The sequence below is a fragment of the Rhinopithecus roxellana genome, chromosome 8 (assembly GCF_007565055.1).
Source record: "Rhinopithecus roxellana isolate Shanxi Qingling chromosome 8, ASM756505v1, whole genome shotgun sequence".
NCBI classification, from domain to species: Eukaryota; Metazoa; Chordata; class Mammalia; order Primates; family Cercopithecidae; genus Rhinopithecus; species Rhinopithecus roxellana.
In genome coordinates, this window is record NC_044556.1 from 22,425,224 (window position 1) to 22,447,485 (window position 22,262).

Sequence of the window (22,262 nt, forward strand, 5' to 3'; positions counted from 1 at the left end):
CATTTTTAAGTGACAGTATTGTTCTGAATCCTGATTGTGGTGGTACTTACACAAATTTATAACTGTTAAAACTTGTGGATTATACATGAAAAAAAGGTTTTGCATGTAATTAATTTTAAAAAAAATTTTAAAGAGTAAATAAAAATACTTCAGGGCAGAATGCTTTGTCTCCAAACAAATAATTTGGTTCAATTTTAATATTTAATTTACTCCAATTCTGAAGAATATATCTCAGAGCACTGACAGAAGTTTCAAGGGTCAAAACAATTATGTCAGCAAAGCCAAGAAACACGGTGGCTTAGAGGCAATTTTAAACACTCAGACTTCAATTTTTACCAAACAAATCATTAATCCAGAGAACATGGGGAAAGGCAGATCAAAAGAAATTCAAACTGCGCATCACTAGGAAAAACTGAAAATCAATCTGCAAACTCAACACATTTCGTTAATCTCAGAATCTAAATCCCGCAAGAATTGTAACTTATAAGGCATACCTTCCCCTTCTGCAGATACAGAGACTTCTCTTTCCTTCTTTTCCCTCCCTCCCTCCCTTCCTCCCTCCCTTCTTTCCTTCCTTCTCTCTCTCTCTCTTTCTTGATCACCCATTCTACAGTGGGTAATCATAATCATAGCTCACTGTAACCTCAAACTTTTGGGCTCAAGTGATCCTCACACCTCAGCCTCCCAAAGTGCTGGGATTACAGGTGTGAGCCACCATGCCTGGCCTGACGGTCTTTTCTTCTTGCCTTCAAAATACTGAAGAAATTACTTACAGCTTTAAGGGTAAGATCACACTGGAAAACAAGTGTCCGGAGTTGTGTTAAAATTTCTCTTTTGGTATTTTCTAGATCATTTCTTCTTTCTTCAACATTTGTCACACAAACTTTGTAAAGTTCACTTGCTTCTTCTACCTTCACAAATATCACAGAAAAAAAACCACTAGAATTTATATTTTAAACAAATATTTACTATAGTAAACCTAAGTTGAAATAACTGAAAATTCTGAAATATTCTGTTTTCAAAATAATACTTCTAAAGTTAATCTGTTCTGGTCAGTGATTCAAAGGCACTTGATTTTAATGGACAGCCACGTACAATTTATAATTACTATATTGTTTGTCTATAAAATATTTGCTTCTATTTGAAATAGCATTTTATATTTACATTTACTATATTCCATATAATCTTATAGAATTTTGTTCGTAAAATTACACTTCATCAATAATACAAAGCTTCTACCTATTCCTGCTATCAGGTGGCTGAATTAGTACACATATACACACACACTTGCTTAAAAGGTGAACTTTCTTGTCAAGTAAAAGATATATTAAAACTACTGCCTTCTGTAAGATATTCTTTCACAAACTCCTAAATTCAGGTCTCAGCATAGTGGTTCTCAAAATGCGGATCCTCACCAACAGCATCAGCACCACCTGAGAGTCTGTTAAAAAATGTAACCTGCCTTGGCCCCTCTGTTGACTTATTGAATGAGAAACTCTGGAGGATGGGCTTAGCCATCTTTTAACACGCCTTTCCAGGCAGTCCTGGCAGACACAGAACTTTGACACAAAACTCCTGGCAGATTACTGCTAATTCAACTTGCAAAAAAAAAAAAGAAAAAGATCATTACTTTTTGGAGAGCCTCCTCTTCCAACCTTCGCTTTTTGTCTAGTTGCTTGTTGAGATTTTTTGCTAATGCGCCACTTGAAGACAGATGCTCCTCTTCTGCACGAAACATGGAAGACTTTGCTTTCTCATATTCATCTTGACGTTGCATGCATAATAATTTTGCCTTTTTGAGAGCATTCTCTGCTTCAAGCTACATCGCAAAGAGTATTAAACACAGAATATGAAAGAAATCCTACAGAACGAAATGTCTTTCGCATATTCAGCTAAATGTCTTTAGCATATTCAGCAAGATAGTTAAGACAGTATTTTAGAAAAATGAGAGCAAGGAAGGTCAGTATATACTGCAGATTATTTTAAATGTTCACAAATAGGTATATGAAACTCCATTTTAATACTAACCGTTTTATTTTGCTCCTGTTTCCAAAGTTCTTTTATTTCTTTCCTTTGTTTTTCCATTTCATTTTTCCTCCCAAGTAGAGGCTGTGAAGGGTATTTAAAATGGAAAAAGAAAAAAGCAATTTTCTAAAGGCACGCCATTGTTTAAAGAAAAAGTGTATTATACATATAAATTAATCTTTACCTGTACAAATTTGTTAGCCTGGAGAGCTGCAATTGTTTGTTGTAAAAGATGACTGCTCTCTATATCATTAAGAAGTGCATTAGTAAACAGAGACTGCAGTGGCATGAACTCCTAAAATTTAAAATTGAAAAGTAAATTTTACAATAGAAATGGCACTAGAATTCCAAACACATCACTACTCTTCAAAAAGGGAAACTAAGTTTAGACTTTTGCCCCCAGAAAAATAACTAGTCATAAACATGACTATGAGAAAAATATAGAAGAAAATTAATTAATTATAAAACTGGTTAGCAAAAGTAGTAGCTATCAAGACAATCAGTATTTGTATAAAACTGTGAATTTCTGGCCAGGAATAGTGACTCACGCTGTAATCCCAACACTCTGGGAGGCCAAGGGGACAGACTACTTGAGCTCAGGAGTTTGAGATCAGCCTAGGCAACATGGTGAAACCCCATCTCTATAAAAACATGAAAAACTTAGCCAGGCATGGTGGGCACCTATAGTTCCACATAATCAGGAGGTGGGAGGATCGCTTGAGCCTAGGGGGACAGAGGTTGCAGTGAGCTGAGATCATGCCACTGCACTCCAGCCTGGGTTACAGAGTGAGACCCTGTGTATTAAGATGAAAAAAAAAGTATATTTCCTAGATTTTTTTCATAACGGACATCCATCTAAACTTAAAATAATTTTGTCAATAAAATGATCAGCATTTAAGTGCTTTCCTATATTAACTGAAATATTCTGATTTTGCAAATTATTGGGAGTTCATGAGTAGTTTCTTATTATAGAACCCTAGAAGTTCACAGAACACTTACCTGAATTCCAATGTTGGTTCTAGTTGCTTCTGCCAACTTGACCATATTTCTAGTGGACTCCAATTCTGAAAAGTTCAAAGAGGGTATCAGAAGGTAAAATCAATTTATTTTTCCCTCCATATTCTAAAATTACTTGTAATTCCACAATTAAGAAGTTATCACAAACACTAGTATCAAGATATAACACAGCAATACTTTCTTCTTCTTCTTCTTTTTTTTTTTTTTAAAGAGACATGGTTTCACTATGTTGCCCAGGCTGGTCTCGAACTCCCAGGCTCTAGTGATCTTCCAGCCTCAGCCTCAGGAATAGCCGGGATTACAGGCGTAAGTTACCATGTACAATTCTTAGCGCAGCATTTCGTAATTGTGAGTGCTCATCAGAATCAACTGGCAAACTTTTTCATAATATATTTGCCTGCATTTCACCTCTTCGAAGGATAGGACCCAGGCTTGTGTACTGACTCTCTACAAGACTATTCAGGTGATTCTGATTAGCATTCTCTATTATAAGCAAATAATATAGTAGAAAGAGCATAGGCTTTGGATAGATTCTATATTCTTCCAGTTATGCTCTATGACTTCAAGCAAATCTGCTATATGACCTCAGGAAATCTCCTGTCTTGTCTCTCTCAGCTGTAAAATAGGAAAAACAATTCGTGTCTTGCCTACTTCTCAGGGTTTTGTATGAAGTAAATAATATAATGACTATGAAAACATTTTGACAACTGTAAAACACTGGGGAAATATTAGCTATTAAAATGTTTCTTCTCTGCTTCCATTGCCTTCTACTCATACATCTATTGTTGCTATTATCTCCTGACCATATTATCTGACTGCATTTCTTTTTACCAACTAGAGTATGACTTATTTGAAGGCAGAGACAGTATTCTATTTGTCTTTGTGTCCCTAGGTCTAGTAGTTGGTCCACAGTAAATATTCAATAATTACATCTAGTGTAAGAAGAGTCTTTTCTGGATAATGGTTTTATTCACTACAATGAAACAGGTACTAATTTGGAATTCTATTACTCACAATCTGTAAAAACTGAGTTAGAAACAATTTAATTATTATACTCTAAATCAGATGCTTTAAAAGGCAACTCACCCAAGTTAAGTTTTTTTTCAACCCATGAAACTATGTTCTTAGTATATTTTGACCAAGTTTTAGCATATGACAAAGCCAACTCTATAGAGTCAGTGTTCTTTAACAGCACGTTGTCTAGTTCTAAAGGGGAAAAATTTCCTGAAAACAAAAATATCAAGGTAAGTATATGTTAAATGTGATCACATCATAACTCTAAACAAAGAAGCACTCAGATCCTAAGATGTTAGTCAATAAAAACTGTTTTTTAAAAACAATACAAGTGACAAATTTACAATTTAAAAGACCAGAGTTTAAACTTAAAATGGTTTCAAACTGTAATGTATTTTTATCTTAAAATATATTTCTATTATTCATCAAGTTAAAAGCTTCACACAATTCTTGATCAGTCTATATCTCATATTATCTATCTTAGCAGGCTATTTCCCTTAAGCTTTATATGTAAAACTTCATATATCATTTTGCATTAAAAATGAATACACTAGGTTACTAAGCAAGAAGAGATTAATCCAGGACATTTATAGAAAGTAACTACAAGAAGCATTACCTTTTTCACTGGATGAGTCCACTGATTCCACAGACACATTTTCAAACGACTTACAACATGGAAAAAGATACATTTAAAATTAGAGAGGAACACAAATCTTTGCTTCAGAAATTTTTTGCCCCAATTTGTTACTCTGACATAATTCCTGCTAAAGAATTTCAAGTATTTAAAACTTAAAGGGCCTGAGAAGTCTGTTCAAGCGCCAGAACACTTCATAAGAATTTCACAGCTTTTTACAACAGCAGTTCCCAAGATCCAAGAATGAACAACCTTACTGTTACTAACAGCATTAGTTAACATTAACTAATCCATTCAAAACTTTAAATTTTGCAGATAATAAAAATATTAATCAAGAAGTTAGAGAAGCAATGGAAACAGATTGCTATCTAAACAGAAGACACAGATCTGTCTCTTCCAGTCATCTTTTATCATTTTACTATAAGTATGTCTCTGAAAGTCTATTAGATAGTTTAGCACAAAACTTTCTATGATGATGGAAATGTTTTATATCTGTACTGTCCAATAAAGTAACTAATAGCTCCAGGTAGCTACTTGAACATTTAATAAGTGGCTAGCATGACTAGGAAGTGAATTTTTAATTTTATTTAACTATTATAATTAAATTTAAAGAACTACATGTGGCTGGTGCTACTTTATTGCATTGTGCTGGAAAACATCATTTACCAAAACTTTGAGATCTTAAACAAATTTAATCGATTTAAGTTGGGCAGTACAGGGTATACAGGGATTCAATGCAAAAATGATCAAGGAGACCTGGATCTGAGTCGAGCTCCATTATTACCTGTATGACACTGGGCTACATATTTTAAATTCACCTAACTTTGTTTGGTCTTCTATAAAAGAGGGATAAGAACACTACTTTCAAAAGACTGTTTTAAGAATTAAGATGATGTAGGCCTAGCGCAGGGCATGGTACATAGGAACCACTATTAAATATATTGCAACAGGCCAGGTGTGGTGGCTCATACCTGTAATCCCAGCACTTTGGGAGACTGAGGCGGATGGGTCACCTGAGGTCAGGAGCTCAAGGGCAGCCTGGCCAACATGGAGAAACCCACCTCTACTAAAATACAAAAATCAGACAGGTGTGGTAGCGCACGTCTATGGTCCTAGCTACTTGGGAGGCTGTGGCACAAGAATTGCTTGAATCCAGAAGGTGGAGTTTGCAGTGAGCCGAGATCGCACCACTGCACTCCAGCCCAGGTGAAAGAGTTCTCACTCATTCTCAAAAAATATATATATATTTAATATTATATATATAATATATAGTTGCAATATATATATATTCAAATGAGGCAAATACATATAGAGAGAGAGCCTGCAACTATTATTTATTTATTTATTTATTTTTGAGACAGAGTCTCACTCTGTCACCCAGGCTGGAGTGCAGTGCCCGCGATCTTGGCTCACTGCAACCTCTGCCTTCCGTGTTCAAGAGATTCTCGTGCCTCAGCCTCCCAAGTAGCTGGGACTACAGGTGCCATGTCACCCTTCCTGGCTAATATTCGGATTTTTAGTAGAGACTGGGTTTCGCCATGTTGGCCAGGCTGGTCTCAAACTCCTGGCCTCAGGTGATCCACCCACTTCACCCTCCCAAAGTACTGAGATTACAGGTATGAGCTACCATGCCCAGGCTGCAGCTATTATTTTTAAAGGATATTTTTCAAAACTGTTGATCAAAGTAATTTTATTATTAGGATTATATATCATCATAGCTTTTTTATTCCAATCTCTAAAACAAATTAAAACCTTCAAAAAAAAGTACAAAAGAAAAAAGAAAAAAGTATTTTTTCCTGTTGAGAATTAGTATCATATGTATGCACAATAAAGGTACAGAAACAGGAAATATGATTCACACCTAAAATTTAAATTGTTCAGTGTCTTGCCACACAGATAAAATGTGTTATCTTCTGAGGCAGTAGCAATAGTTTGAAAAGACAAACTTTAGGAATAATCATGAATAACAGCAAAATATTTCAACATCTTAAAACTTTTCATCATTCGCCTTCATTTGTCAATGGATGGCTTCAGAATCAGTCACAATATTTGGCAATATTGTAATACATATAACAAATGCCTTAAATAGTTATTTTTATTTTATATAATTTTAGGAAGGACGTGAAGTTTTTATAATAATATAAGTCCTTAGCAAATTTCCATATATTTGGGATTTCTTTTTGTTTTTGTTTCTTTGTGTTTTCTTCGAGACAGAGTCTCACTGGCTAAAGAGCAATGACACAATCACAGCTCACTGCAGCCTTGAACTCCTGGGTTCAAGTGAACCCCCCCACAGCTTCCCTTTCAAGTAGCTGGAACTACAGACTTGTGCCACCACATCTGGCTAATTTTTTGTAGGGACAGGGCCTCAATCATGTTAACCAGGCCGGTCCTGAACGCCTGGCCTCAAGTGATCCTCCCACCATGACCTCTTAAAGTGCTGAGACTATAAGTGTGTGCCACCACACCTGGCTAATTTTTTGTAGGAACAGGGTCTCAATCATGTTAACCAGGATGGTCTTGAACTCCTAGCTTCAAATGATCCTCCCACCTTGGCCTCTTAATGTGCTGGGACTATAGGCATGAGTCACTATACCTGGTCCCAAATATCTGTTGAAATTCTTTTTGGATTTGATCTTCCTTAACAGAAAATGATCAACACAGGTCCCTGATACAGTTTTTTTTATGCATTTTGCTTGCATTCAGCAAAAAAGTTTAGTCAATTAAAAATATTACTACCATAAACCTTCAAAGAAATATTATCCATACATTCCTCATTCCTCATATTCTGTTACTTCATAGCAATTTTTCTTTTTTTTTTTTTGGAGACAGAGTCTCACTCTGTCACCTAGGCTGGACTGCAGTGGTGTGATCTCAGCTCACTGCAACCTCTGCCTCCTGGGTTCAAGCAATTCTCCTGCCTCAGCCTCCCGAGTAACTGGGATTACAGGTGCCCTCCACTACAGCTGGCTATTTTTTGTATTATTAGTAAAGACGGGGTTTCACCATGTTGGCCAGGCTGGTCTCAAACTCCTGACCTCAGGTGATCCGCCCACCTCGGCCTCCCAAAGTGCTGGGATTACAGGTATAAGCCACCACCCCCGGCCTAAGATTAGGCAATAGTTGAAATATGAGGTTAAAAACATTAAAGACTTTGCTTTCACACAAACTTAGCTTACCTTAGTTTCTCGAGAAACAGGCAGTCGCAATAATGAATCATTGCCTACATCTCCCATAAGGAAGTTTGTAAGGCTATCCACAGAGGTTAAAAAAAGAAAGACAAGTCATTACACTTCTTTGTGACATGGTTTACATTCAACATGTTATCTAAAATAATTTTTTAAAAATAAGAACCTTAGAAATAAACCCCTAGGAATCTGTTCACATAAACCACAGTCACTTGCAAATGGATGTTGCTTCTAAATAGCTATAAAAATACCTTCAAATATAGTAATAAGGCCATACAGAAGGTAGTTTTTCCAAAGTTGTGATATTTAATACCATTTAATATTTCATTTCCCATGTATCTTACTGGATAATGCAACACACTCTCACTAAGACACCTAGGCCCAGCTGCTTTAAATGACAGTCCTCTACTTACATATTTCCAAAGGTAAATGCCAAAGTTTCAATAGAAGAAAACACTTCCTGGAAGAGATCGTTTTTGTTTTCTTCATTAACTTCTGTGAAGTTCACAGCTGTAAGGAAAAGTTGGTTACAATAAGGAAAAACATGCTTTAAACTAGATTTATACAGAATCATTTAATCCTTTAAAACTTCATCATTAGTTCAAGAAGCATTAGAAGATTCAGAAATTGAAAAGCCTAACATATAAAATGGACATGATGTGCAAATTCTTCATTATGAAATTCATATAAAAGAATCAGCTTGCATAAAAGCAGTTAGCATTCCAAACTGACTACTCCATGGATTACATTATTTGACACATCTAAAAACTGACTCCATGTGAAATCAATCAGTGCTGGAGTCACTGAGTCCATGTTATATCACACCTCTCAATTATTAAGAGTGTTCTGTGCTATTTTCTCTTCCTTACTGCTTTCTGGCATTTTAAAATCAGCCAAACACATTGTAGCTCACTGAAGGCAATATGAGGTACATTTTTTAGAATGAATTACCAATACAGTCATATATATATATATACACATACATATATTTGATACAACATAAAACTTGTAACAAAGCATATCACATTGAAAAAAAAACCCAGTGATTTGGAAAATTAAAATTTCTATTTACTTACAGCCTTATTTCTTATAACAAGCTCTTGGGCTCTGAGGTCCACGTTAATTGACATACAGCTGCCTTTTGTTTACAATAGCGATATCCTAATATTTTGCATTTTGTTAAAGCAAATTATGAAACACAACTGGAAAAGATTTCTTATTTTAACTTCTGTATGCACTCTTGTTAAAAGCGCAAACACAGTTTACCAAGACAAAGTCTGAAGGTGGAATTGGCAATTTTTTTAAAGTAACTGGTGCTACTTTGACTGGGTATAAAGAGTAACTGGTTCCCTATATAGCTCCTCCCTAGTATTCTTGCCAACAAAAGGAAGGAAGAGAAACCTTTTGAAGAAGTAGCCATCCTCTGCTTTAAAACAGAGTCGTTTTTAATCTTGGCTGCACATTAGAATTCCCTGGGGAGTTTTGTTAATAAAAACAAAGTCTGGGTCCCACTAATGAAAGATTCAGATTTCATAGGTATGTGGTGAAGAATATATTTTGTCGCAAGCTCTCTCGTGTAATTCTAATATGCAACGAGAGTGGGAAAGCAAGAATTCCTAGGTAGGAGTGAATTAAACTTCAAGCCTATAAATCCCATGAAATTGCAACTAAAATTTTATAAGCATAATAAGCCTCTGTAAATTAGCAGGCGGGAGGCTAAGATCCATAACCTTCATCAGATTCTTCAAAATATCACTGATACAAACAAAAAGAAAAAGTTACCATTGCGAATATGGTTCTTAAATAATGGGCATTTAAAAAATATTCTGACTTCTACTCTGACCAAGATAGAGAAACAGATTATACTTCTACCTGAAACAACTAAAAGACACTCAAATAAAACATAAGAAATAGGCTAGGTACAGTGGCTCATGCCTATAATCCCAGGGCTTTGGGAGGCCACGGCAGGAGGATCACTTGCAGCCAAGAGTTCAAGACTGCCGTTAGTTATAATTGCACCACTGCACTCCAGCCTAGCTGACAGAGCAAAACTGTTTCTTATTTAAAAAAAAAAAAAATTTCTATACAAAGGACATTAGCAGGGATAAAAAGAGTCACTTACAATTATGAAAGAGTCGATTCATCAAAAGGACATAACAGCCAGGCACGGTGGCTCATGCCTGTAATCCCAGCACTTTGGGAGGCAGAGGTGGGCAGAGTGTCTGAGCTCAAAAGTTCAAGACCAGCCTGGGCAACATGGCGAAACCCCATCTCTACTAAAAATACAAAAAATTAGCCAGGCAATGGTGGCGCATGCCTGTAATCCCAGCTACTGGGGAGGCTGAGGCATTAGAATCGCTTGAACCCAGGAGGCAGAGGTTGTAGTGAGCTGAAATCACACCACTGTGCTCCAGCCTGGGCAACAGAGCAAGGCTCTGTCTCCAAAAAAAAAAAAAAAAAAAAAAAGGACATAACTCCATATATTTATGTACCTAATAAACAGAGTTTGAAAATACTTTAAAAAACACAACAAAAAACACATAAATTCACAGTTACAACTGGTGATTTCAATAACCCTTTGCAATAACTGACAGAACACGTAGATGGAAAGCAAGTAAGCATAGGGATGATCAGAACAACACTACCACCTTGACAAGACATTTATATGACACCCTACCTAACAAAGCAAAACACATGTTCTTTTCAAATGCACACTGAAATACCAAGATAGACTATATTATGGGCCATAAAACAAGTCTTGATGAGTTTAAAAGGATTCAAATGAGGCAAAATATTTTTTGAGACAACATGAAATTAAATTAGAAACAACAGAAGGATCTCTGGAAAATCTCCAAATATTTAGAAACTAAATAACACGCTTTTAAATAACCCAGGTGTCAAAGAAGAAAAAAGGAAATTACAAAGTATTCTGACCCAGCACTTTAGGGCAGGAGGATCACCTGAGGTCAGGAGTTCGAGACCAGCCTGGCCAATATGGTGAAACCCCATCTCTATTAAAAGTACAAAATTAGCTGGGGGTGGTGATGCACTCCTGTGATCAATCCCAGCTACTCAGGAGGCTGAGGCAGGAGACTGCAGTGGGCCGAAATCACACCACTGCACACCAGCCTGGGTGACAGGGCAAGATTCCATCTCAAAAAATTTAAAAAAGGGATTTTGCAGAATAAAAATGAAAAAACAACATATCAAAATTTGTGAAAGGGGGGACCAGGAGATACAGGTAGAATGATAACAATTTCACAGGCGTATGATGCATATGTCAGAATTTTCAAATTGCACCATTGTTTATTATACAATCATACCTCAATAAAGTTGTTTATAAAAATACACTGTAAAGTAGACTTTAAATAGTAATTTATAACATAATACCATCAACAATGTAAATCCTACTTGTATTCCCTAACTTTAACCTGCTAAAAAAATAGTTTATAACACTATCCAAAATTGTATAATTATTCTTACTTTCTTATATGTTTTTATCACACTAAACATGACGGGGAGATTAAAAAATAATAATTGTAACAACTGTTGAGTAGTGAAAAGAATAATTATTGAATCAATTCAACATTTGAACAATCTTATCTTCATCCCTGCTTGAGTGAAGTTATAGCCACCTAATGAAAATTCCTATTCCTAATGCCTTTGCCTGACTTCAAAACAACCCTATATTTCTAATATCTAACATAATTATCTTTTTTGCTCCTGCTCAGTGTTTCAAAGAAAAGTCTTTGGCTCCTTTCCAATAATAAATATTCCTACTCTTTCCTACATTCTCCAAAACCCTATACCAACTTTGCTCCTCCCTCACAGCTTATCTCCTATTCAATTGACGTTTTTTCTTATGCTACTAACATACTCAAATCTTTCCTATGTGAAAAAAATGTTCATTTTACCGTATTTCTCCTTAAAGTTACCATTCAATCCATTTACCGTTTCTTCACGACTGAACTGCTACAAATAGGCCATACCATGGCCTATATTGCTTTTCTTCCCAAGTTAACATTACATTCAAGATTTGGCTTTACACCCACTTTAATGGTTATCAGAGGCTGGAAAACTTTTTCTATAAAGGACCAGGTAGTAAATATTTTACATTTTTCAGGCCATACAGTCTGTTGCAACTACTCAATTCTGTCGAAAGGGGCCATAGATGATACATAAATGAATAAGACTGACTGTGTTCCAATAAACCTTTATTTACAAAAACAGGCAGCTGGCCAGATTTGGCCCAACAACCTGTTTGCCAGCTCCTGGTAAAGAGGATGGGTTCTGAAGTCAGTCTGCCTAAGTTAAATCCTAACTCTCTCTCTTACAATGTTACATAACTTCACCCCTCTGTAACTTAGTTTCCTAATTTATAAAATGGGGATAATTATGTACTTCAAGAACTGTTGTGAAGATTAAATGAACTTAGAACAGAGCCTATTACATAGAAGATGTTCAAAAATGTTAGCTATTATTATCATATAATAACACAAAACGCTGTCAACAATAACATCCGATCAGTCAAAATTAGAGGTTTTTTTTCTTGTAAGTTTTCAAGCTACTAAACCTTTATGCAAGTTTCAACAACACTACCACTTAATATATATGCAAAACTTGGACAAACTTCTCTCTATGCCTCAGTTTCCATATCTGCAAAATGAGAGGTGATATAAAAGTAATATAAGGCTTTGGAGTTTCAGCCCTGAGTTTAAATCTGGTTTCTACTACTTTATTTGTTAGTCTGGATACATTACCTAACTTCAATTTCCTCACAAGCAAAACAGCGTATTATTGAGAGGAATGACTGAGAAAACAAGTGTGAAGCACTCAGAGTACAGTGCTTGGATTCAGTAAACACAAGCTCTCTTCCTCTGCTCAACATCCATCTGTAGACAATCTGTACTTCATAGAGCTTTCTCCACTTAGCCTCTACAGTTCTCATCTTGGCTTTCTTTATATACACTATCCCTGCAGAATCTCATCCACTTCCATACCTTTGAGGGAACAAATTCCTAAACTACCTGTCTAGTTTTAACCTCCGAGCTCGATTTGCATTTCTAATAGGCTGATATATTTCTTCTCCTACTTTCCACCTGCTATTTTCCATACCATCCTTAGCTCATTAGCTTCACTTTCAAAAATGCCTCTAAAATATTTTTTCTTCCTTTCCATCCCCATTTGCCACTGATTTAATTTAAAAGCCCATGTTTTACCTCTAGTCTGAACTACTTAGCAACCTAACTGGTGTCTCTGTCTCCACTCCATCCCCTCTATTAATAGTTCTTCAAAAGCTCATTAAAATGTTGCTTAAGGTTTAAATAATTGCCTCCCTTGAGTTCCCTATTAAATCACAATACAAAGCCCTAAGACACATTTAGTATCTCTTCAAGAAATCACATGAATAGCTTTCATTCATACAACCTATCAGAGCAGCAACTTTCAAATGTTTTTGATCACAATCTTGGGAAAAAATACATATTGCATCATGACTGAGTATTCTATACACACATAATAATCAGTTATATAACACCTATAACATTTCTGACACTTAAGTTTTATATAATAAGTGTTGCTTCTGATTTTTCTTTTCTATTCTCTTTTATTTTTAAAAAATGCTGGTCATAATCCACTAACTTGATGTCATGAGTCAGGTCCCACAGTTCAAAAATCATTAATTAAAAGAGACAATGGAAGAAAAGTATGAAAAGCGGGGAAAAAAAAGAATAAAATACACAGGGAAAAAACCAAAAAAGCTACAAGACCTACCTAATGAAAACTTTAAGTTGCTTCCGAGGAACACAAAAGACAACTTGAAGAAATAAAGTACATATTATATTCTTGGATAGAAATACTAAATATGTATATTTTCCTTAATTTAATCTATAAATTTAACTCAAATCATCAAAAAAAAAAAAAGTAGGTATTTTTTTGGAACCAAACAGCCAATTCAAAAATCTTCTTGGAAAAAATAAAATTCTAAACAAGCTATCCCTACCATATATTAAAATGTCACAAAAACTACAATAAAAACAGAGTGGTCTGGGCATACAACTGAACAAATCAACAAAACAGAATAAGGTCCAGAAATAGATATATGTGAGGATGTAGTGTATTTATGATAAAGATGACACCTCAAATTAGTGGCGAAAAGATGAATTACCTGCTAAACTTACTAGACGCTTACTTTACAATGTTTCTGAAGACTTAACTTCAACAAATGAAACCATGAAACATCAGAAGAAAAAACATTCAAGAATTCTATTATAATCTCAGAGCAGAGAAGTCTTTCCTGATACTTAAAACCCAGAAACCATAAAAAAGACTGAAAAATGTTAATGCAAAAATAAAAGAGAAAAACGAAGTAAAAAAAATTTTCAACATTAATCAAAGACTACTTACTTACTACTTTACTTACACACAGTTTCTACAAATCAATACTAAAAGAAGACCTACCAGCAAAAGAAAAACAGATTTAAAAAAGGCCAATTAACATAAAAGGATGTAAACATGGTATTGAAACAAATGAAAAGATATTCAACTGCACTCAAAATGAGGGAAATGCAAATCAAACCTAGACTGTTACCACTTTTCACTATCACACTGGATAACAGAGCTTTGTAACCAGGTCTGTTGGCAAAGGCACACGAAATCAGCCTCTTCAGCACTGCTATCAGAAGGGCAGAACCTATACTGAGGGCATCTGGTAATATCAAAAAATATAAACACACATGCTTGCTGATTCAGCAATTATTCATCTAGGAATTTGCATGACTATTTCTTGAAGTATTGTTTGTAATGGAAAAAAAACTGGAAATGATCCAAACATCTATTAGTAGTTAACTGGTTAAATAAATTATAGTACATCAATATAAGGGATTACCATACAGCTTTGAAAAAACAAATAGTAACAAAAGAATGAGGAAACCCTTTCCGTGCAGGTAACTCAGGACAATGAACAAGGAGCAGAACGCTACCATCTGTGTAAAAAGAAGGTTAAAAAAGAGAACACATCTGGGTATGTGCTTGTATATGTATATCTCTGAAAAAATACACAAGAGACCAATAAAGGTTGTTGCTTATCTAGGTAAAGGAATGAGTGACTAATAGTCAAAGGCAACAAAGAAATACCCTTTTACACCATTTTAATACCCTTCAATACCCTTTTACACCTTCAATACCTTTTTACACCATTTGCATTCCATGTGAACTGCCTATTAATAAAATCAAATTTTCAAAACAGAAGTATAAGGCTTCTACAATCTTGAAGGCATAATTAAGACTTATTTTTCTTTTTTGTTTACCAATTTTTAAATACAGGGTAAAATGCAGAACATAAAAAACCTAAATTAAGGGTTATTTTCATTTATATTAGAAATAAGATTGACCAAAATAACTGAAAATAATGAAAACAAATAGTACATAATAAATTACTGAGTTCTGAAGATACCTTTATTTCCTTTAAAAACAGGCTGTATCTCTCTTACCATATTGCAAATATTTTGTCAGACTTAATTTCCTGCTTGGAAACAGGAGGACACACAGGAAATGCAAATCACTACTAGAATGAATGGGGAAAAAACTAAAGATTTTTCTTTTAAAGTTATTAGAAGGTAAACTCCACATTTAAAATAAAACATATGGGTAAAGATTCTTATTTCTCACTTCTTATACAGAGGAAGCAGACACACTTCATGCATTCAAACCTGTGGTAATACAAATAAGATTACACATCTCTGATTCGAAAGTTATTCTGTATCTTTTTCTATTGTTTGGTAGATTTGAAAAAAATGCATTTCATACTTAAGGTCTCTAAACTTCATCATATACCTAGGTCACTGCTGTTTTTTAAACATACTCAGAGTTAAAATTAAATGATGGGGCCAGGCGAGGTGGCTCATGCCTCTAATCCCAGCACTTTCGATGGCCAAGGCAGGCAGATCACCTGAGGTCAAGAGTTTGAGACTTGCCTGGCCAACATGGTAAAACCTCATCTGTACTAAAAATACAAAAATTAGCCGGGTGTGATGGCATATATCTGCAATCCCAGCTACTCGGGAGGCGGAGGCAGGAGAATTGCTTAAACCCAGGAGGCAGAGGCTGAGGTGAGCTGAGATCATGCCACTGCACTCCAGCCTGTGTAACGGAGTGAGACACTGTCTCAAAAAAAACACTCAATGATGGACCCGGTGTGGTAGCTCATGCCTGTAATCCCAGAATTTTAGAGGCCAAGGTGGGAGGATTGCTTGAGGCCGGAGTTCAGGATCAGCCTGGGCAACATAGCAGGACTCTGTCCCTGTGAAAAATTTTAGAAATTTAAAAATCAGCTAGGAGAGTGACAGCTCACATCTGTAGTCCCAGCTAGCTGAGATGCTGAGGTAAGAGCATTGCTTGCGTTCAGGAGTTTAAGGTTACAGTGAGCTATGAACATGCTACTGCACTACAGCCTGGGCAACAGAGTGAGATGCCATCTTTTAAACGAACAAAAAGACTGAAACCTTAAATAATATAAAGGATGCCCATATTCCAGACAGCTTTCTGTCCCAGAAACTTTTCCTTTCTGAAATAGCTACTACTGTACATTTATAGGTTTTAAAGCACTTAGACTGGCTGGCACTGAACAGATACTCAAAATGGTTTCTACCTATTCTCTGCCCTTCCAGGTTTTGAAAACTAAATTGCCATTAAATGAAATAATTAAGTTGATTTGACCTCAATTATTCAAGTCGCTGAACATTTTTCAATTGGAGTATCAATGATATTTTTAAATGGCCTCAAAAGTAAGAGTTGGGGCAGGGAAAGAGGTTTTATTATAAACCATACAAATTTAACACAAAGAAAACACAATATTTAAAGTGTTCTAGTCTCATAGAGTCCTACTGAAACAGAGGAAGTTTCCCAACAACAAAATAATCTTCCCCTTTTAAATGTCATCCAGCACAAAAGAGTAACAATAATCCCAAGTGTAAAGATAGTAATAGTGGAAAATAATATTCAGAAAATTACTTTTCCTCAAAGACAAAAAGATCTTCAAGGTGTCTGAGACAGCATTCTCTTCAAGTTTGTTTCTGGAATGTGGACACCAACTATACACAGGCGCACTCCTTCCCCAGGACATCCTGACTGCACACAATAGCTACTGACAACAATTGAACTAGGTCGCTATTTCCAAGCATGGAAATTTTACTATCTATAGACGCAAATTTCCCTATCTAAGTAAAGTTAAATGGTACTTGTAAACAATCTATTTAGAAACAAATTTGGTTACTAAGCACATTTTTGAAAGGACAGAAGAAGCTATTCATGCTTCCCATTTAAAATCATCTACATTTTTTTCAGTGTTTGAAATACAGAAAAAAGGAAACCACACAAACATGATAAATCTGTGTCAAAAAGTGCTGGGTGGGGTCGTTTCCTTAAGTATGTGAACTACATTTTGTAGACAAGGTTTTTATTTTCTTTTCCTGCTTCATCTGTTGACGCATGCCCTTTAGCCTCTCCGAATATGATCCTGTTCACCAATCTCATCATGTTCTTCTCACCCAGAGTTCTTGTAGCACAGCCTCATCCCCACCCAGCCCAGTCTAGTTAATGCCTACTTGACCTTTGACTCAGGACAGGCAATCCCCTTCCCCAAAGGAGAGTTTCCTTTCCCCATTCAGCCTAGAGTGAGTTCCTCACTCTGTGCTCCCATGGTGCCTAGGCATACCTCTATCACAGAATTGATCACAGGATTGCTGTTACCTTGTCTGTCTCTGACTGCTACATCACTGCTACCTAAAGGTCACTTTTTGTAGTTTTATTACTTTGAATCCATTTACCTTATCGGTGGCATTTAACACTGATAATAACTTCTTAAAACCCTGCACTTTTAAAACTCCATGTCACCTCCTTGTAGGTCCAACTCCCTACCTGTTATGTGTTTCTCCAATTCCTCTATATCTTCTCTCTCTCCCTGGGATCTCACATCAGTCCTCTACTTACTCTGCACACTCAGTTGATGTCATCCTTTTCCACTACCTATACATCAACAATTCCCAAGTCTTCATCTTCAATACCGAACTTCTCCATAACCACTAACATTCAACCTGTGTCGTTCTGTCAAACTGACATTCATTCCCTCTTACATAACAAATTGCATTCGACCACTACCACACCCAGCTTAAGCCCTCAGCTTCAACCCTCATCTAGCCCATTATTCCTAACAATCTCCTAATTAATTTCCCTGCCTCCTATCTCATTTCTTCTCAAATACTCACTTCGCTCTCAATCTTTCTTTTATATACCGCAACCCAGAATAATTTTCACAACTTTGAGTGGCAAGTCATTTCATCAGAGGATAAAGGTCCAATTCTTCACGCTAAGTTTTAGCATATATATGCTATAGATACACACACACCGATACATATATATGATAAACTTATTTTATAATTTTAATTTCATTTTCACATTTTAAAATAAGGTCCCAATTAAGCCTTCTTTTTCTGCATTTGATTCCCTCTTTTAAGTAGTCACTAGAGATCACCACTCTCCAACACCAATTGTCCTCACATAACAAAGACTTCTTGTACACTAATCACCTCGAAAGAGCATGCACTCATTCATAAAAAACTCAAATTTTAAACATCAGTTGTTTGGTTTAAGTTAGTCTTTTTAAAGTATTTGCTGCCAAATAAAGTTAGTTTTTAAAAGGAAGAAAGCCTTAGGTGTGACTTAGTGGGAATATTTCAATATCAAAGTATATATAACTCCTTATTGACATACATCACACAAATGCAATGAGAGGAATTGGCTATACATTCATTATAAACTAAAATATATCACTTGGCTCCTTTTTACCCACAGCAACCCACTCTTACTATATCTTCCTTACCTTTCACTTTTGCAGTGAGCATTTCTGCAGCATTTTGAAGATCAACAGAATTGAGGTTCTGATGTTTATTCATTATAGACTTTAAAACACGGAGCAGTTCCTCTAGACGTATATGAATAACTTCTTTAAAACAGTCTTTAAAAAGAAAAAAAAATAATTTATTTCCAGAGCAAAGTTCCACAAATCTAAACTACAAAGCATCATCTGAAGCACATTTCAAGTAGAAGCACTAGTTACACAATTTTTGCCTACTATACATTCATTTCTATCTTCACTGTTGCAATTACATACAATTTTAAAAGTTTTCAGAAAATCCTTAGTCATTTTAATTCATTAAGGATTTCAAAGGCTCTCACAGTTATGGTCAATTTAAGTACTACATTTTTCAGCTTTCTCAGTTTTAATACGTGCTCCAGACTTCCCTTGAGCCAACTTTATAAGGTAAGTTTTCCTTGTCTTATACTTTTACTATCATATATTTTTTTAACATATTCAGTAAGTCTTAGCCATATAAAGATCATCATTTAACCTACACATTTTTAAAATTATGATATAATTTACCTATGATAAAATATACAGACCTTTAATGAGTTTTTGTGCTTTTTAGAAAAACTGAATTAGTTGCCAATGATGAAAAATTGAGGGATCATTACACAAATTCTAGATTTTGCCTACTCTTGAAAAATCAAAATCTTTTATACTCAGGGCCACATTTCTCCTTGGCCACAGTAGCTGGAACAGAGCAGTGCTGCTCTCTTAGATGAGTTTCTTCTCAGTGCCCATTCATTTTCCCCCAGCCTACTCCACTCATTTACATCATCCTAGATCAGAGAGATGCAGTTTTATTACCCCTTAAATAAGATGACTATATAATTTATCATTCAAACCAAAATACTTTTGCTAGTGGAAAGGTGGATGCTACTCACAGTCATGCTAGCACAACAATCAATCACATTCTATGATCTTCATCCCAAGTAAATCAGAAAGTATAATCACCCCTACCTTTAATCCTTTAATCCCTGAAGTAATCCTCAAAAGTCTGACAAGACAACCACTTTAAGTACGGTACTTTTTTTTTTTCTTTTTTTTGAGACAGAGTCTTGCTCTGTCGCCCGGGCTGGAGTGCAGTGGCCAGATCTCAGCTCACTGCAAGCTCCGCCTCCCAGGTTCACGCCATTCTCCTGCCTCAGCCTCCCGAGTAGCTGGGACTACAGGCGCCCGCCACCTCGCCCGGCAGATTTTTGTATTTTTAGTAGAGACGGGGTTTCACCGTGTTAGCCAGGATGGTCTCGATCTCCTGACCTCGTGATCCGCCCGCCTCGGCCTCCCAAAGTGCTGGGATTACAGGCTTGAGCCACCGCGCCCGGCCAAGTACGGTACTCTTATATAATTTTCCTTTCTGTAAACTTACACAGCATTGGTGTTTAATAAGAGTTAGTATCTACTAAGCACTTACTATGTGCTAGGCACTATTAAAAACAAAAGGATATTATTTCATTCAATGTGATACTGAATACTGTGATGGGTCATACTCATTCAGTATGACCCATGTATGTATATACACATATTTCTGTATGAAGTCATCTATATTATTTATATAAGTATATATTTTTATACATATTTATCTCTTTTATACACATCTGTATGACTACATATAGAAAAATTTATGTGTATATATATATACACATATGTACATATATACATACAAATGTATGAGCACATATGTATGCATGTATAAATATATTCATGAAAATGTACACATAAAATATGTATGTCTATATATCTATATGTAAAACATATATATGTGTGTGTGTGTGTGTGTATATATATATATTTCTTTGTTAGTTGAGAGGGCCTAAAAGAAATGACAGTAGCAACAAGCACACCTAGCACCTAGATCTTGGTTTCTAATACTATTCTCCAATGAAAGTAACCAGGTCTCCTTAGAGAAATAGCTGATTCTAGGACCAGGGTAGAAATGTTCAAGACAAGTAACAAGCATCTTGTAATGCCAGAAAGGAAGGAAGAACTTTAAAAAAAAAAACTAAAACAAACAACAAAAACACCCTACAGTGAGGAGGGCATGTCAAAGGTACACAGGAACCAACTGAAAGTTTCCAATAGCCAAAGCTGGAGCCATGTGAGCAACAAATAAAGTGATACTGGATTATAACCTAAAGTACACAACAAATGTCCATGAGTCCATACTGACATAAATGATTGAATATATTAGTAAACAGGGGAAAAGAAACAAATCTCTTGTGTAAAAGAACTGTAAAAAAATGTGTGCAAATACTTTGCTCTCAAGAAGGTGAAACATAACTCTCTGACATATGACCTATGTGGACTAACTTCTTCCGAAGAGTGTAGTATGGAAGGAGGACAAAAAGAGTAACTTGACAGTGGAGAAACTTGACAAACACTACTGAAGACAGGTGACCAAGGTCAACATCAACAGTGACAAATCATGTTCAAGGTAAATATCCTTGATATAAAGTGATGAAAACAACACTTTACATCTGTAACCTTCCTCCCAATATCCCATAACCCCGGTCTAATGAGGAGAAAAACGTCAGGCAAATTCTAATCAAGGGCCATCCTACAGAACCCCTAATCAGTATTCCTTAAAATAAAAATGAGGAAAGTTTGAGAAGCTTACAGCCAAGGAAGACCTAAGGAGAAACAACTAAATGTAATATGATAGGATCCTGGAAGATAATAAAGAGTATTAGAGGAAATCTATGGAAATCTGAATATAGACACTAGTTAATAATAATGCATCATTATTACTGGTTATCAAACACTGGCTCTATAACTCTAAGAGATGTAAGACGTTAATACAATGTATGGACTATATGGGAACTTTGTATTATTATCTCAATTTTTCTGTAATCTAAAACTGTTCTAAAAAATAAAGTCTATTTTTAAAATGAAATACAAATAGGTAAAATATTTTAGGAATTTTATGTGTTGTTGAAATTTTCCCCATAAACATAATTTTAAAACTTGATATACAATTTTTATAATTCTTAGGGAAAATGTGAATATGCAGTTTAAGTAACTGTCTTAATTTAATAAGTATCACTATTTTCTCTTTTTTATAACTGGTAATGTTAGTTTGGTAGGTATACTTAGTTGAGGCAATACAGTATAGTGGTTGAAAAGCATAATCTCTGAAACCAGACTGCCTGACTGAATTCTAAATCCATGGCTGAGAAACCTTGGCTGAGTTACTTAGCCCCTCTGTGCCTCAGTTTCCTCACCTATAAAAAGAAGATAAGGTAGCTAGTTCACAGGGTTATTGGGTTAAATGAATTAAAACACACAAAGCACTTAGAACAGTGGCTGGAACACAGTAGGCCCTTCATAAATGTTTGCAACTATTTTTAGTTGGTGGAAAAGTAAGTAATCGTGGATTTGGCCGCTAAAAAAAATTATATATATGTATACATAGCCAAAACCTCAATTACTTTTGCACCAACGTAATATTTTATGCAGCAGTAGAAAT

General features: G+C 35.5%; 1 protein-coding gene across 4 annotated transcripts in view; it reads right to left on the minus strand.

The window, feature by feature from the left end:
* The window catches only part of ARHGAP29 (Rho GTPase activating protein 29), a 76,506-nt gene that overhangs the window by 30,012 nt on the left and 24,232 nt on the right, over positions 1-22,262 (minus strand). For all 4 annotated transcript variants that reach the window (XM_010385130.2, XM_010385131.2, XM_010385132.2 and 1 more), the window contains 10 exons: positions 18,755-18,889; positions 8,292-8,388; positions 7,870-7,942; positions 4,673-4,721; positions 4,129-4,266; positions 3,025-3,089; positions 2,210-2,320; positions 2,029-2,109; positions 1,631-1,819; positions 774-911 (listed from right to left, as the gene is read on the minus strand). In XM_010385130.2, the coding sequence (XP_010383432.2) occupies positions 774-911; positions 1,631-1,819; positions 2,029-2,109; positions 2,210-2,320; positions 3,025-3,089; positions 4,129-4,266; positions 4,673-4,721; positions 7,870-7,942; positions 8,292-8,388; positions 18,755-18,889 (1,076 nt within the window). The remainder of the gene's footprint in view (positions 1-773; positions 912-1,630; positions 1,820-2,028; positions 2,110-2,209; positions 2,321-3,024; positions 3,090-4,128; positions 4,267-4,672; positions 4,722-7,869; positions 7,943-8,291; positions 8,389-18,754; positions 18,890-22,262) is intronic.